The sequence below is a fragment of the Miscanthus floridulus genome, chromosome 2, assembly GCF_019320115.1.
Source record: "Miscanthus floridulus cultivar M001 chromosome 2, ASM1932011v1, whole genome shotgun sequence".
NCBI lineage: Eukaryota > Viridiplantae > Streptophyta > Magnoliopsida > Poales > Poaceae > Miscanthus > Miscanthus floridulus.
In genome coordinates this window covers 116,335,582-116,350,891 of record NC_089581.1, presented here as the reverse complement: position 1 = coordinate 116,350,891, position 15,310 = coordinate 116,335,582, and the positions used below count along the sequence as shown (strand labels likewise).

At 51.0% G+C, this 15,310-nt stretch overlaps 1 protein-coding gene and 1 pseudogene across 1 annotated transcript; both read left to right on the top strand.

Moving 5' to 3' along the window:
- The first annotated feature begins 3,693 nt into the window (after positions 1 to 3,693).
- Positions 3,694 to 6,747, top strand: LOC136528299 (protein PLASTID MOVEMENT IMPAIRED 1-like). The gene is made up of 2 exons (XM_066521246.1): positions 3,694 to 3,915; positions 4,005 to 6,747. Exon 2 carries the CDS (start codon positions 4,070 to 4,072, stop codon positions 6,596 to 6,598), a length of 2,529 nt encoding a protein of 842 aa, XP_066377343.1. The 5' UTR covers positions 3,694 to 3,915; positions 4,005 to 4,069; the 3' UTR covers positions 6,599 to 6,747.
- A 315-nt stretch (positions 6,748 to 7,062) lies between these two features.
- Positions 7,063 to 11,497, top strand: LOC136536914 (phenylalanine ammonia-lyase-like; annotated as a pseudogene).
- Positions 11,498 to 15,310: the final 3,813 nt, after the last annotated feature.

The following is a 15,310-nucleotide window of genomic DNA, read 5'->3' as shown; positions in this document are numbered from 1 at the left end:
GTGCCGTGCGTGCGTGCGTCACCGCCACGGCGAGGACCAAGGGCAACGGCGCACGCGGACGCGGTCATGGGCAACCGGCAACGCCAGAGTGTTTGTGTTGTTCCTTTGTGGTGTGTGTGGTGTGGTTCTCTTCTGCTAGGCCTAGGAGCAAGTGGGATATGAAGAAGGCCTTCCCGAGATAGAGAGAGGGAGAGATCGAGTGGGCCGGTACAGCTGAAGGATGTTGCGATAAGATGAAGGGCAAATCAAAATCAGCTTTATGAAGAACATATATAGCGTAATTTGATAGAGAAATTGAGAAAATGGAATAGTAAATGATTAATTACCGATACCAGAATATCATATCAATTCGATCAGCAAGGCATATAGGGCGGCAAAATTTGATTCGAGAAAACCAACCGGCCATATCAGTCTGCCTGATTTGATAAGTGCAGGCCTAGGTTTTGGTGCGTCATTGATACCGTCTTATGAACTCTTGCATTTTGTTTTCTTTCGTCATGGTATCAAATCCACATGGTATCGGATTCCATGAGGTTTCTTTTTTAAAACATTTGGAAAAGTATCCATATCATTACTACCTAAAAATGTCCTTTGACAAAAATACTTTATTAATAAAAGTAAAGATCTCGGAATAAAAATGTACTCCTACCTTGGCCCCTGGTTCATTGGCCCCGTTCAGCTTACCCCATATTCGGTTTGTTCGGCTTCTTTTTTCAGCCGGAACAGTGTTTTTCTCTCTCAACAATTCAGCCAAAACAGTGTTTTTCAGCCAGTTTCAGCCAAAATTCTACCAGCCGAACGGGGCCATTAGCTCTCAAAAGCAAGTTTATTACCTGTCCAGTCCAATCCAGAAATTATGATGGTTTCTATTATTCTATATAGTCATTAATTAGAGTATCAATGAAACAAAAGTGTGACGTGTTATTGGAATTAAGGAAGAGAGAGGGAAATGCTTTCTTATACAAAAGACTATGTCTATATGAGAACTAAAATAGGAAGAGATATGATAGGTGTATGGTATGAGAGACAACACATGTGATTAGATTAAAATTTATTTTGAAAAAGTCATCCATTGCGGATATAATTTCTTTTGTGCAGTTTCTAGATGAGTTGACAAGTATAGAAACCATTATTATGACTGCCCTAATCCATTCTTCTTTCCACCGATTCAACCATCAGCACTCACCTCGATGCAAAATCAATGGCGGTGAGGATCTAGGCACCTTAGTGCTACATCCTTTAGTCATAGATGTACATTTATTAGGGCACTCGCAACAGTAATAACTAGTTACTAGCTCTAAGCGAACATCCCCAACAGTGTTAACTTTTAGCAATGGCTCTTAGTATGATTAGGCCCACATAACACTCTCACATGATCTTAATGTGTGCCAGAGCCTAGCTCTTAATTAAGAGCTAGCTTTTCTCTCTCTTCTATTAAAATATAAAAAAAATGCTTAGAGCTAGCTCAAAAGTCGATTTATTGTCGCCCTTATACTCCCTCCGTTTTTTACATATCACATTAGTTTTGTCCTAAGTTAAACATGTGTATCTTTGACCATCTATTTCAAAAAGAAAATATATAGGCTCATGATACGAGATATATGTTTTTAGATTCATGATGAAAAATACTTTCATAACATATAATTTATATGATGTGAAACTATAAGATTTTTTTGAAATGGATAATGGTAAAAGATGATAATGTTTGACTTAGAACATAGCAAATGTGACATGTAAAAAAGAATGGAGGGAGTACTTAGGTATAATCTTTCTTTTAACCTGGACTATTTTTTTATTTTTTTGTGATATTTTTTATATATAGATTGATACAACAAGATTGACATATATCTATGATGCAAAGTCTTTCATAATTTGTAATATTTTAGTTTTAAGATAAGAAGTTTTTACATATATTGCTAAACAAAGTGTAAAATAATCAATACCGTAATACGTAGACTTATACTATTTGTGATTAAAGAAAATATTTTCCCTTTAGCCTGAGTGGAAGGAAATGTCGCAGCCTTCTGGAAAGGGATCAGATGTGCCAGTACGGCACTGCCTGCTTGTCACTGACTCTTTTTTTCTTGATCGAAAAGTTCAGGGCCTCTTGGCACGTCATGTTTTATAGGTTTAGGCTGTCTTTAGTTGGATGAAATTTGGGAATTTGACTACTGTAGTATTTTTGTTTTTATTTGGCAATTAGTATTCAATTATGGACTAATTAGGCTCAAAACGTTCATCTCGTGATTTTCAACTAAACTATGCAATTAGTTTTTTTTTCGTCTACATTTAATGCTACATGCACGTATCACAAGATTTGATGTAATGGATACTGTAGCACTTTTTGGGAAAACTATTTGGAACTGCCTTATCTCTGGTTGAAGATACGTACTTTTCTTTTCTTTTCGCGACCATATGCCTGAGCGCGTTTTTTGTCGCATTTTTCTTTTGTCAAGGTATCACAATTCATATGGTTAACCACTCTTTTCAGCCGTACTCCCGATCGACTGCGGTACAAGAGCCGAGCGTCCCTTGTTCCCTGGTTGCAGCGTCAGGCGTCAGCTCAAGATGAACGCGATCACACCGCGTTATCACGGAACAACATCTCGTTGAAATGACTCGTGAGCGAATATTAGGTGCGTGTTTAGTTCGCGAATTTTGGGATTTTGGCTACCGTAGTATTTTCGTTTTTATTTGGTAATTAGTGTTCAATCATGAATTAATTAGGCTCAAAACGTCCGTCTCGCGATTTCCAATCAAACTATGCAATTAGTTTTTTTCGTCTACATTTAATGCTCTATGCACGTATCGCAAGATTCGATATGATAGATACTATAGCACTTTTTAGGAACTAAACAGGCACTAAAACCAAAAGTCAACCAAAGGTTGCATAGTCTAACATGTATCATGATCGGATCTCGCGTTCCAACAATCTTGCTAACTAAAGCTGCTGTAGCAGCGAAGAAAATGGTGGATTTGATGACGCCTTCCACCAGCAAACTAGTTGATTTATCAGTGCTCCCATCTGCTCGATCGCTTTGTTGGAATAAGCGCGTGTTTAGTTTGCATCCTAAATTCCAAAAAAAGTGTTATAGTAGCTATCACATTAAATCTTGTGATACATGCATGGAGCATTAAATATAGACGAAAAAAACTAATTGTACAATTTAGTTGGAAATTACGAGACGAACGTTTTGAACCTAATTAATCGATGATTAAACATTATTTACCAAATAAAAACGAAAGTACTGCAGTAACCTAAATTCCAAAATCCAACCAACTAAACGCGTGCTAAGAACCTGCACTGCACCACACCGAGTACGGATCGGAGATACCTTCTCCTAGGCTCCTAGGCTGGGTAGTAGTACGTGTAAACGGAACCGCGTTTGTCTCCTTTGCAACTTTGCACGATACCGTAGATCCGGTCGGCGAAACGACGACGGCGACCGGCCGGTTGGTTCCCAGCTTTCCGTGGCGCCGGGAGCTCGCGGGCAAGACGACACGCTCAGCGTTCCCATCCCAGTAGTTCTTGTCGTGGCAAGGACCGACTACACGCAGGCAAGAAACAAGGCGGACGCCCTCGTTTTCCTCTCGCATTAACGCCGGATCACATCAACTTTGCTTCGCCCTGATCGACCGACCGATCACACGATGCCCATGACTACCTCTGACCATCCGGCCGGCACCAGTGTCTCGTGGCCTCAATTCCGTCACTCGCTCGCCGTGCGCGCGCGTGTGGCCACCCTCTCGTCCCGTCCTCTTCGCTTCGCGGCTCGCCCGCCGTGGATAAGCCCACAGCCATCGGACGGCGCGGAGGCGCATGGCGCCATCGCGAGCCGTCCATCGGACCAACGACGCGGCTGCCGGAGGAGCCGGAGCCGTCGGATGGACATCTACTGTAGACCGGAGCAGTTGGTAGGTAGGCTTCCCGTTTTCAACCTGCGTGTTGGCGCCAACACGGCAGCGCTAAAAAGGTACTCGACCGATGTTCCTGTTCCGAACAGCTCAAGAGCCGGAAGCCCAACAGACAGAGTACGTACAAGTGACTGACCGTCTGGGGGGTGTTGTCATGGCCGGATCGGGAGGCGAGGGGCAGGCTCCAGCGAGCACCAGCGCCAGCCTGATGAGCGACTACCTCGACCGCCCGAACGCCATCCACCGGCGCGCCGCGTCGCTCGCCATCGTGCGCTCCGGCGCGGGGGCGGCGGCCGGGGACGACGGCCCGCGCGTCGTCGACGGGCCCGGGCGGGAGGACCGGAGGGCGCAGTCGTCTCGCCGACCCTCGCTGTCGTTATGGCGCTCTAGGGCGCCGGCGGCCGTTGATTCGAGAACAACCCCCGTTTCGGGCGCCGGGGCCGCCGGGACGACGGGGGGTGTCAAGGATAAAGGAGGGTCGACGTGGAGGAGCTGGAGGCCGGTGCGCGCGCTCGCGCGCCTCGGGAAGTGCCGCGCGGGGTGCCTGTTCTCGGTCGAGGTCGACGCCGTCCGCGGCGTGCCGGCGTCCATGGAGGGGTTCCGCCTCGCCGTCGCCGTGCGCAAGGCGGAGACCAGGGACGGCGTGGTGCAGACCATGCCGTGCCGGTTGCGCGACGGCGCCGCGGAGTTCGACGAGACGCTCTTCGTCAGGTGCAACCTCTACTTCACCGGCGGCGCCGGCACGGGGAAGCCGCTCAGGCTCCAGCCTCGGCGGTTCGTCGTGTCTGTCGTCGCCGTCGAGGGACGGGGCGCGCTCCTAGGCACGCACACCGTTGACGTCAGCTCGCTCGTGCTCCAGTCTCTCAGCAAGATCAGCTCCGAGGGGCGCCGCGTCAGGTGGTTCCACAAGACGTTCGCGCTCTCCGCCGGCGGAGAGCTGCAGCTCAAGCTGGGGTTTCAGCTCATGGGAGACACAGGGCTCAGCCTCTACAAGCAAGCCGGTGAGAGGGACGAGCAGTACTCTCCGGCCTCCTCTCGCGCCAGGGCTCACAACAGGAACTCGTTCAGCATTTCAAGCACGCCCAAGCTTTCGTCATCTGACGCTTCCATCTCACCTTCCATGAGGGCCTACAAGCAGCTTGTCGATAGGCTTCGCGTCGACGAGAATGGAGATCCTGATCATCATCCTGCAGTAAGGTCTCTGATACCTCGGAAGCCCGGCGACGACGAGCCGTCGGCATCCACCAGCGACGCCGGGGACGTGTTCAGCCTCCCCGACCCCGAGTACGAGGTCGTGGAGAAGGGCGTTGAAACGGTCAAAGAAGTCGTCCATTACCAGGCCCAACGCGACGTGCTGCGGGAGCTTGACTCCATTGCCGAGCAGATCGAGGCCATCGAGGCGCTGATGACCAACGCCGGGAAGAAGTCGCCTAAGGCGGCGGATGAGCAGCAGCGCCTTGACGCTGATGAAGAGATGGTGACGGTGGAGTTTCTTAGGAAGCTCGAGGTGGACGGTGTCGGTGACAAGAAGAAGCTCAAGCTGCCCGTGACGCCAAGAAGCGCGTCGGCGTCGCCAAGGAAGGCGGCGACTCCGCCCGTGGTGTCGGACTTGGGGCGGGGCATCGGCCCTGCCGTGCAAACGCGTGACGGCGGGTTCCTGGTGTCCATGAACCCGTTCGACTTGCCGCTGGCTAGCCGAGATGCCCCCCCGAAGCTCGCCATGCAGGTGTCCAGGCCGTTCGTGCTGCCGGGTGCCATGGCGGCGACAGGGTTCGACGTGCTCCAAAAGATGGCGGCGGCAGGCGGCGCCGACGAGGTGCGCAACATGGTGGCGTCGCTCGGTGGCATGGATAATATTACGGGGAAGACGCCCGAGCAGGTGGGCTTTGAGGGCATCGCGGCGGCTGTCATCGGCGGGCGACGCACCGAGGGCGCGAGCTCGAGCGCCGCGCGGTCCGTGCGGCTGGTCCGGAAGCTCGCCACGGCCTTGTCCGAGGGCCGGAGCGAGCGCGTCTCCACGGGCATCTGGACCGCGGGTGACGACCCGGAGACGCTGGAGGAAGTTCTTGCCTTCTCCCTGCAGAAGCTGGAGACCATGGCCGTGGACGCGCTGGTGGTCCAGGCCGAGATGGCCGACGAGGACGCGCCGTTCGAAGTGTCAGCGGCCGCGGGGGACATGACGAACGTGTTCGACTCGCTGGTGCCCTCGGACGAGTGGTCCGAGTCTGCTGCTGGTGGCTCGGACGGGCGCGTCACGCTGGTGGCGGCCATCCAGGTGCGCGACCCGTCTCGGCGGTACGAGGCGGTGGGCGCGCCGATGGTCGCCGTGGTGCAGTCGGCGAGGCTGCTGGGCGCGGCGGGCTACAGCGCCGGGAGGTTCAAGGTCCGGAGCCTGCACGTCGGCGGCGTGAAGATGAGGTGCCCGCCGTCCGGAGGCGGCGGGAGCGCGAGCTGGGGCGCGGAGAGGCAGAAGCTGACGGCAATGCAGTGGATGCTCGCGCACGGGCCGGCCCGCGCCGGCAAGAGGGCGACGACGACGCTGACGGCGCAGGCGAGGGCGAGAGTAGTGCAGCGGCCCGACGTCGTGTGGAGCCTGTCGTCGCGGGTGCTCGCCGGGATGTGGCTTAAGACGGTGCGGAACCCGGACGTGAGGATTTGCGGCGGTGGAAGCGGCGGCACATGAGGTCATCTGCAGAATGAGTGCATGAGCGCATCGAGCTTATAGATTCCATGATGATGATGAGTAAAATTAGTGGTGTGGAATTGCAGTTTGTATGGTATGGTAGTGTTAGTGTTACAAATTTACATTTTTATTTTATAAGTGTTCCTTCATGTTGCTATGCTTGGATCAATCAACACCTAAATATGCTAGTCTACGATACAAAAAAAAAAAAAAAAACCGGTGCACTATAAAGAATTATTTTATGACGAATAAGAAAAAAATTATATTATAGATATCATATTATAAACTTGTTCAAAGTTATTATATTAAAAAAACACTTTAAATTGAACGGACGGAGTAGAGTAATCCAGATTCTGAAAAGGGTTTAGAATTTGTTCACGCTCTCTATCTTGACTGTGGTTGAACTGGGCCTCAAAGCCCAAGGACGAAGGAATTGCTCACCTCTGAAGCCCAGTAATGCTGCAATGCCCATGGACTCCCTCGCATGTCGTAGCAGTACAGCACGGTACTTTCCCCGGAAAACGAAAACACGGCATGAATCAGTGCGCGCCGGGTGATGCCGGAGCCATGTCACTGTTGCGCAATTTCCTTCTTTTTGTCGGGACAGTCACAGTCACTTCGGTGCACTGAATACTGATGCTGTGCTCACGCTGTTTTCAGAGCAGGAAACAGAGGTGGCAGCTCAAGAAAAGAGCTTTACAGTGCAGCCAGAATATCATGCATCCAAACTTTCGCAGATATCAGCTTCGTGGATGTATATATGATCATGAACGCCCGTGCGCACATGAATGAATGCTCAATAGCAGTTGACACAAACTTTCGTCTCCTCTATCGCCGACAATCTTGCCCTCCTGAGAAAACGGCAATCTGAAGATTTCCTCCAGATCTGCGTGCAGAGAAGAGCAGGTCCGCGATCAGCGAGCGACGAGCCACGGCCACCTCCACCTCCACCCAGCTCGACCAGATGTCTCCAGAGCCGAGACAAACCCTGCACGACGCCGTGGCCCGTGGCGTTGCGGCACAGGTCCAGCGCCGACCGCCCATCAATCACTCAAGCGTCTCAACCGGCCAATCCCACACGGGCCACCGCACGCACCGGACGCACGCACACGTGGGCAGCCACCGCCGGTGACTCATCGGCGAGACACCCAAACCGAGGGCCCTCGCTGACACCTGTGCCGCGCCCATTCTTCCCTCAGCCTCCGCGGTCAGCACAGGCGACGCGAGGCCCAGAGGCCAGAGCCCAGACCCGCCATGAAATTTTTGTATTTATTATTATTATTATTATTATTATTATTATTATTATTATTATTATTACTACTCTCTCATAATAAACAGAGGACTACTCCATCGGTCATGTAATATAGCGTATTCTAGTTATTCTTAGACAACATAAGGTCGTATGTATCTTGCACTTAACCTCCTAATCTATTGAAATCCGATTCTATTCCACACGATTAAAGAGTGACTCTCAGTTTTATCATACAAAAATATATCAAGTACTGAATCATGTATGACCGTGTCTAGCTTCCCTACCGTGACGCAACCTTTCTCAAGCGGTAGACCAATAGTCCTCCCCTCCTTGCCCTAGCGAGAGCAGCCCCCCCCCCCCCCCCCCCCCCCCCAACCGCCAGTCCCCCTCTGGCATCTCGCCGAAGGCAGGAGGGAGTGTGATCCATCGTTTTAATAAGTTTTCTAGTAGATCTAGTCCTTTAGTGTTAGGGTTTTTCTATGCCAAGTTTCTTGGTATTGGGGATTTATCCCTTCCTCTTCCTTCCCGGTGATGACGAGAGGCCAATGTGGATTCATTTTCTTCATTGCAGCTCTGTTGAAGATGAGGGCGACAACTACGGCGCCAACAACTTCCTCGGCATGACGACATGGAGACTTAGTTTTTCGAACGGCGACATCAAGGCGGAGATGATGTTACTTCCATGGAATAATTTTCTCCGGACTCTTCTCCGTTTTGTTGTGGTTAAATCTGACCACGATGAAGCACTAGGGAGAATAACTTTCAGATCAGTCTTCCTTATTCTTTGGTGGCAAAAAAAAAGACACAAGAAAGAAGAAGTTTCTTAACTCTGCCTGCCGGAATGTTGGCCGTCGTTCGTTGGACATCTGTTCTCAGGCCTTTTACCGAGTGTTTGCCTGTGTGGTCATTCATACGAATCATCATACATGTTTGGATTTGAGATTTTGAGTTATACAAAGCGTGGGTATAATATAGATGAAGTTCATTTTCTAGATATACCTAGTGTATTCCAGAGTGCTTTAACGTGATGACGTACTCAACTATAATCTAACATAATTCTTCTTTGGGGAAATTGGCTGGCGGACACCCACAGTGGTGGTCGTTTGCTGGCGGACACCCAAAGTGGAGCTATATGCTAGAAGACACTCTGGTTTGTTGTAATTATGCCAGAGGACACCGCGGGCCGATTTCCACCGGTTGAGGAGAGAGAGAAATTCAGTTTGGACATCCGGTGCCCCTGAGCCACGTTTGGTCTGGTCCAACCAGACCACGATGAAGCGGTATAGCGGGAACGACCGACTGTCTGTGATCCAATTCGCCATCTATCGGTGCTGTCAGACTGACCCATGTGCGCTCCCCTGCAGGCATCTCAACGCCGAAATCTTTGGCACCGGCAACGATGGCCACACGCTGCCGTCGGAGGTCATCCGCGCGGCGATGCTGGTGCGCATCAACACCCTCCTTTAGGGCAACTCCGGCATCCGCTTCGAGATCCTGGAGGCCATCACCAAGCTGCTCAACGCCGGGGTCAGCCCGTGCCTGCCACTCCGGGGCACCATCACTGTGTCGGGCGACCTGGTCCCGCTCTCCTACATCGCTGGCCTCATCATGGGCCGCCCCAACGCACAGGCCACCACCGTCGACGGGAGGAAGGTGGACGCCACCGAGGTGTTCAAGACATCGTCAACGGCACCTCTGTGGGCTCCGCGCTCGCGACCACCGTGATGTACGATGCCAAAGTCCTCGCCGTCCTGTCCGAGGTCCTGTCCGCCGTCTTCTGCGAGGTCATGAACGGCAAGCCCGAGTACACCGACCACCTCACCCACAAGCTCAAGCACCATCCGGGGTCCATCGAGGCCGCCGCCATCATGGAGCACATCCTGGACGGCAGCGCCTTGAAGGTGAACGAGCTGGACCCGCTGCTCAAGCCCAAGCAGGACAGGTACGCGCTCCGCACGTCGCCGCAATGGCTGGGCCCCCAGATCGAGGTCATCCACGCCGCCACCAAGTCCATCGAGCGCGAGGTCAACTCCGTCAACGACAACCCGGTCATCGACGTCCACCGCGGCAAGGCGCTGCACGGCGGCAACTTCTAGGGCACGCCCATCGGCTGTGTCCATGGACAACACCCGCCTCGCCATCGCCAACATCGGCAAGCTCATGTTCGCGCAGTTCTCTGAGCTCGTCAACGAGTTCTACAACAACGGGCTCACCTCCAGCCTAGTCGGCAGCCGCAACCCCAGCCTGGACTACGGCTTTAAGGGCACGGAGATCGCCATGGCCTCCTACTGCTCTGAGCTCCAGTACCTGGGCAACCCTATCACCAACCACGTCCAGAGCGCGGAGCAGCACAACCAGGACGTCAACTCCCTGGGCCTCGTCTCCGCCAGGAAGACCGCGGAGGCCATCGACATCCTGAAGCTCATGTCGTCCACCTACATCGTGGCGTTGTGCCAGGCCCATCGACCTGCGCCACCTCGAGGAGAACATCAAGACGTCGGTGAAGAACACGGTGACCTAGGTGATGAAGAAGGCGCTGACCATGAACCCCTCTGGCGACCTCTCCAGCGCGTGGTTCAGCGAGAAGGAGCTCATCACCACCATCGACAGCGAGGGCGTGTTCACGTACGCGGAGGATCCGGCCAGCGCCAGCCTGCCGCTGATGCAGAAGCTGCGCGCCGTGCTGGTGGACCACGCCCTCAGCAGCGGCGACGCGGAGCGGGAGCCCTCCGTGTTCTCCAAGATCACCAAGTTCGAGGAGGAGCTCCACGCGGTGCTGCCCCGGGAGGTGGAGGCCGCCCACGTCGCCGTGGCCGAGGGCACCGCCCCCGTGGTGAACCGGATCACGGACAGCCGGTTGTTCCCACTGTACCGCTTCGTCGTGGTCTGGTTGGACCAGACCAAACGTGGCTCAGGGGCACCGGATGTCCAAACTGAATTTTTCTCTCTCCTCAACCGGTGGAAACCGGCCCGCGGTGTCCTCTGGCATAATTACAACAAACCAGAGTGTCTTCTAGCATACAGCTCCACTTTGGGTGTCCGCCAGCAAACGACCACCACTGTGGGTGTCCGCCAGCCAATTTCCCCTTCTTCTTTTGTCTCAAAAAAACGTACTGAATCATGTATTTCTATTTAATAAATATTATTTTTTGCCCCGAATCTTTTATAGAATACATATTATTACAAGATGGAGGGAGTACTACTGTAGTAGGAATACTGTAGTACTACTAACAAAAAAAACGTTTTAGTAGTCTATCAATAAATGGTATTTCTGTTTAACCATACCCAATAAAAAACTTTCTTATATATATAGGCTCTTAAAAAGGAGATACATTAGCTTCGGATTTGGCTTTGTCATACCGTATTAATGACCAAAAGAAGAAAATGGACATCTCGGCTATTAGAGTCAAGAGTAATGGAGTTCTTCTGCGGCTTATCGATACATTGATGTGGATATAAAAGGCAATTCAGCTGGTTAAGTTACAGTGACATTTTTAGGCAGCCATGGACCCAAACTGTATGGCTATGGAAGCTCCAAAAAAGGGTGACCGATGTTATCTTGCCACTGAAAGCAACGTGCCGTGATGCCTGCTAGTTTTATTGTGTGCAGGCACAATATATACGAGTACCTGGGACGCCACCGCTAAAATTACGTGGTCCAAGTGAAATCGTCAAAAGTTAACAATGGCCACATGGTGGTCCTCTAGTGGCCGTAGGCTACATCAATTTTCTTTTCACGATTCATATCGCCTGAAATTGAGATTGATTTTGAGCGCTCCTGCAAGGCAGCAAGGGGCACTTCAAGTTCGGGAGGGGCTCTGCTGACGCGATTAGTGTGTCAGCTTAGCTCATAGAGGTAGCCATTAGCCATGCAAGGTAAAAGTAGTGTTTCAGTTTGAAGTTGTTTGTTTTAAATCATTTTTTAGAGCCTAATTCTCTCTTGGTAGGATCGATCCCAAATTCCAAACTAGTGGCACTATAGTATAAAATATCAGTGAAGGGCAAAAACACCAACGTGGAGACTCGTATTACAAGGATATGAGCTGTTCAGTGGCGGACCCAGGATCTAGGCTAGAAAACTCTATATGAACTTACTTCATCAGTTAAAAAGAGTTAAAGAAAAAATTGAATTAGTCTCTTATTACATGATTTAGCTCGGGGCTTAACAGATTTTTGGGTCCGCGCGTGGCTGTGGCTGTGTGTGTCCATATATATATATATATATATATATATATATATATATATATATATATATATATATATATATATATATATATATATATATATATATATGTGTGTGTGTGTGTGTGTGTGGAGAGTATATTCAGTAGCCAGCTACAAAATAAATTATTTTGTAGCCACCTCCATTTATGATAATTCTATATACTAATTTACGATAATGTTAATACATATTTACGATAGTTGGGTTACTATAACACATGGGGATATTTACCATAACGTTATAGTAAACCACTTAGCAAAGAGTTACTATAATCTCATAAATTAACATAGTAATTATCATAACTCAAAGTGGCTACAAAATAAGTTATTTTGTAGCCAGCTACAGGGTAGTAGTTCTCTCTCTATATATAATTTTAATGGGGCCTTGTTTAGATGAGGCCCAAATTGCAAGTTTTTGTAACATCTTGAATTTGGAATCTAAACGTGCTGGCTGAAAAAAATTTGGGCTGGGGTGGAAAATTTTTCGGCCCAGCCTCGTGGCGCACACTGGACGCCCTATACCCCTGAACCCCGCGCCGCTCACCCCCAACCCTATCCATTTGTCCGCTGTCTCCCCCAGCTCTCCCCCAGCTCGCTCTCCCCGCGCCGCCGCTGTCTCCCTCCGCCGCCGCCGTTCTCTCCTCCCCCGCCGTTCGTCCAGATCTGCCGTCCTTCACCACAATACACACCATCTCCCTCTCCCTTATCCTTTCACCAGCACCAGCTCCTCTCGCCTTCGAAACCCTAGCCGCAGCAGACGCCATATAGCACCGTCGCCGCCGCTCTCTCCTACGCTAGATCCACGTCGTCCTGAGCGAGATCCACCCCATCCTCGTCGAGATCCGGCGTCCTTCTACCCGTCGTGCGCTATGGAGGGGTTCAACGGGGACGGCAACGACGGCCACCAGTTCAACGACGACGGCTACGCCTCCGGCTTAGGCGGCGGCTTCAACTCCGGCTACGGCGTTGGCGGCTTGAACTCCGGCTACGGCGACGCCGCCTTGAACTCCGGCTTCGGCGACGGCGGCCACACCAGGGACTTCCTGTCCCAGCCGCCGTCGTTCTCCGCCTCCGGTGCGCACACCTCCGCCGGCGCGCCGCCTCCTGGCTTCCCGTCTTCGAGCAACCCCACCCCTAGCCAGCTGAGGCTGGATTCGCTCGACCTCAACGGCAGGCAGTCCTGGGCGGACATGCACGCCTACCAGGGAATCCTACAGTCCGGGGGTCAAGACGGCGGCAGCGGCAGTTTTGCCCCCCCTGCTGTGCGCGTGCCTTCACTCAGCGGCAGGGGTTCACTGGGCCTTCGCCCGCCTCGCGGGGCCTCTGGTAGCGGTGGTGCCGGTGCCGTCCCTCCTCGTCAACGTGGCTCCGCATCTGGCGGCGCTAGCGGTTCTAGGGGCCGCGGTGCACACCGCCGCCAGGAACCGCCTGCCGACGACGACTTGCCTCCTCCTCAAGTCCCGGTACAGATCGATTCCCAGAACACGATTGTCAAATTGTCATGGCTAGTTTTTTTACTTATCACATGCAATGCATATTACAAAATGTTACAACATACTTAGTAATACAACTTTGAATGCATATGTATGTTCTGCTTATCATGATAATTTCAGTATCAGTTTCCATATGGTTGCCTCTGGTTATTAAGGCAATTAGGTTATGCATTATTTCAGAGCCGGCTTGACAGGGCAAAGTGGAGTCCTTTGCACACTAAGGTCTTCTGTAAGCTGTACTGTGAGCAGATTGACCTCGGCTACTGCAATAGGGGTCAGATGAGCAAGTGGGGTTGGAAAAATATCACAGAGGAGTACTTTAAAGCGACAAAGTTGGTTCATGACAACGTAACCTTTGGCAGTAAGGTCCGAGAACTGAAGAGGGAATGGTCAGCCATACAGAAGCTGCAGCACAAGAGCACAGGATTGGGCCATTCTGCTGATGGTTCTGTCGATGCTACCGATGAATGGTGGGAGGAGAACAGCGAGGTACACCTTATTCTTAGGTGTCCACAACTCCTAAGTTATCTTCGTACGCTTTCTGATAACCTCTTTGCTACATTCCAGGACAAGGAGTGCCAGAAGATGAAGGATGGGCTTCCTGAGTACCTCCCAGAAATGGACAAGATGTTCCAAGGCGTAGCAGTGACAGGGGAGAGCGCATATGTTCCTGGCGGACGCAATGGGCCACAGTACATTAGCAGTGACGAAGACGAAGATGGCGACAACGGCACTCCACACAGCACTCCACACAGCAGTGGCAGCAAGCGGAGCTTCAGCAGCATGAGCACTCACAGCACTGGTACCAGTCCTAGGAAGAAGTCCAAGAGCCCAGCACTTCGTCAAATGCAGAGCAACATGAGGCATTTGAACATCATGATGGAGAACAAGGCTGCACGACAATCCCAAATCTGGGCCGACAGGCAGAAAAAAGAGGATGACAAGGAGGAAGCAAAGAAAGCCAGGAGGAAGCAAGTGATACAGATGGCCAAAGATTTGGTGGCAACTACGGGAAATCGTCACTTGTGGGTTGGAGTCCTCAAATTAGCCCGTTCTGAATCTGACATGGACACCTTTGAGGACGCAGATGAAGAAGGAAGAAAAGTCCTCCTTGACCACCTCGCTAGGGTCGGCAACTAGACCCTCTAATCAATGCATGCACCTGTGTGTGTGTTTGTGTGTGTTAACCTGTGGCATGAACCATTTGTTGTTGTGAACTTTATTGTGTTGTTGCTCGGTTGATGAATGTTTAAGTGATGTGGTACAATGGATGTGTGCTGTGTGAATGTGAGAGTTGGTTACATGTGCTAAGGTTAGGGTGCATCATTATGTTTGGTTATTGGAATATGTACTGACAACACTTCATTTGTACCAGGAACCTCAACAACCTGGTGCAGCGCTGGATGATGATGATGATAGGAAGCAGCAGTGGGAGGAGGATTTTTTTGCCATGTTGGCAGAAGATGATGACGACGAAATTGCATTGATATATGGTATGTATTCTGAGTATGCCATGCACCTTGACAAGTACTACAATAGGGCAGACTATAGGGTGCCAAAGATGAGTGGGTTGGAATGGGTAGAACGGAAGCTACGCAATGAAACATCCTGCTACAACATGTTTAGAATGACCCCAGATATGTTCTATAGTTTGCATAATCTGTTAAAAACTGAGTATGGCCTGAGAGACACAAAGAAGTCCACCTCTATTGAGGCTTTAGGGATGTTCCTCTGGATTCTAGGTGC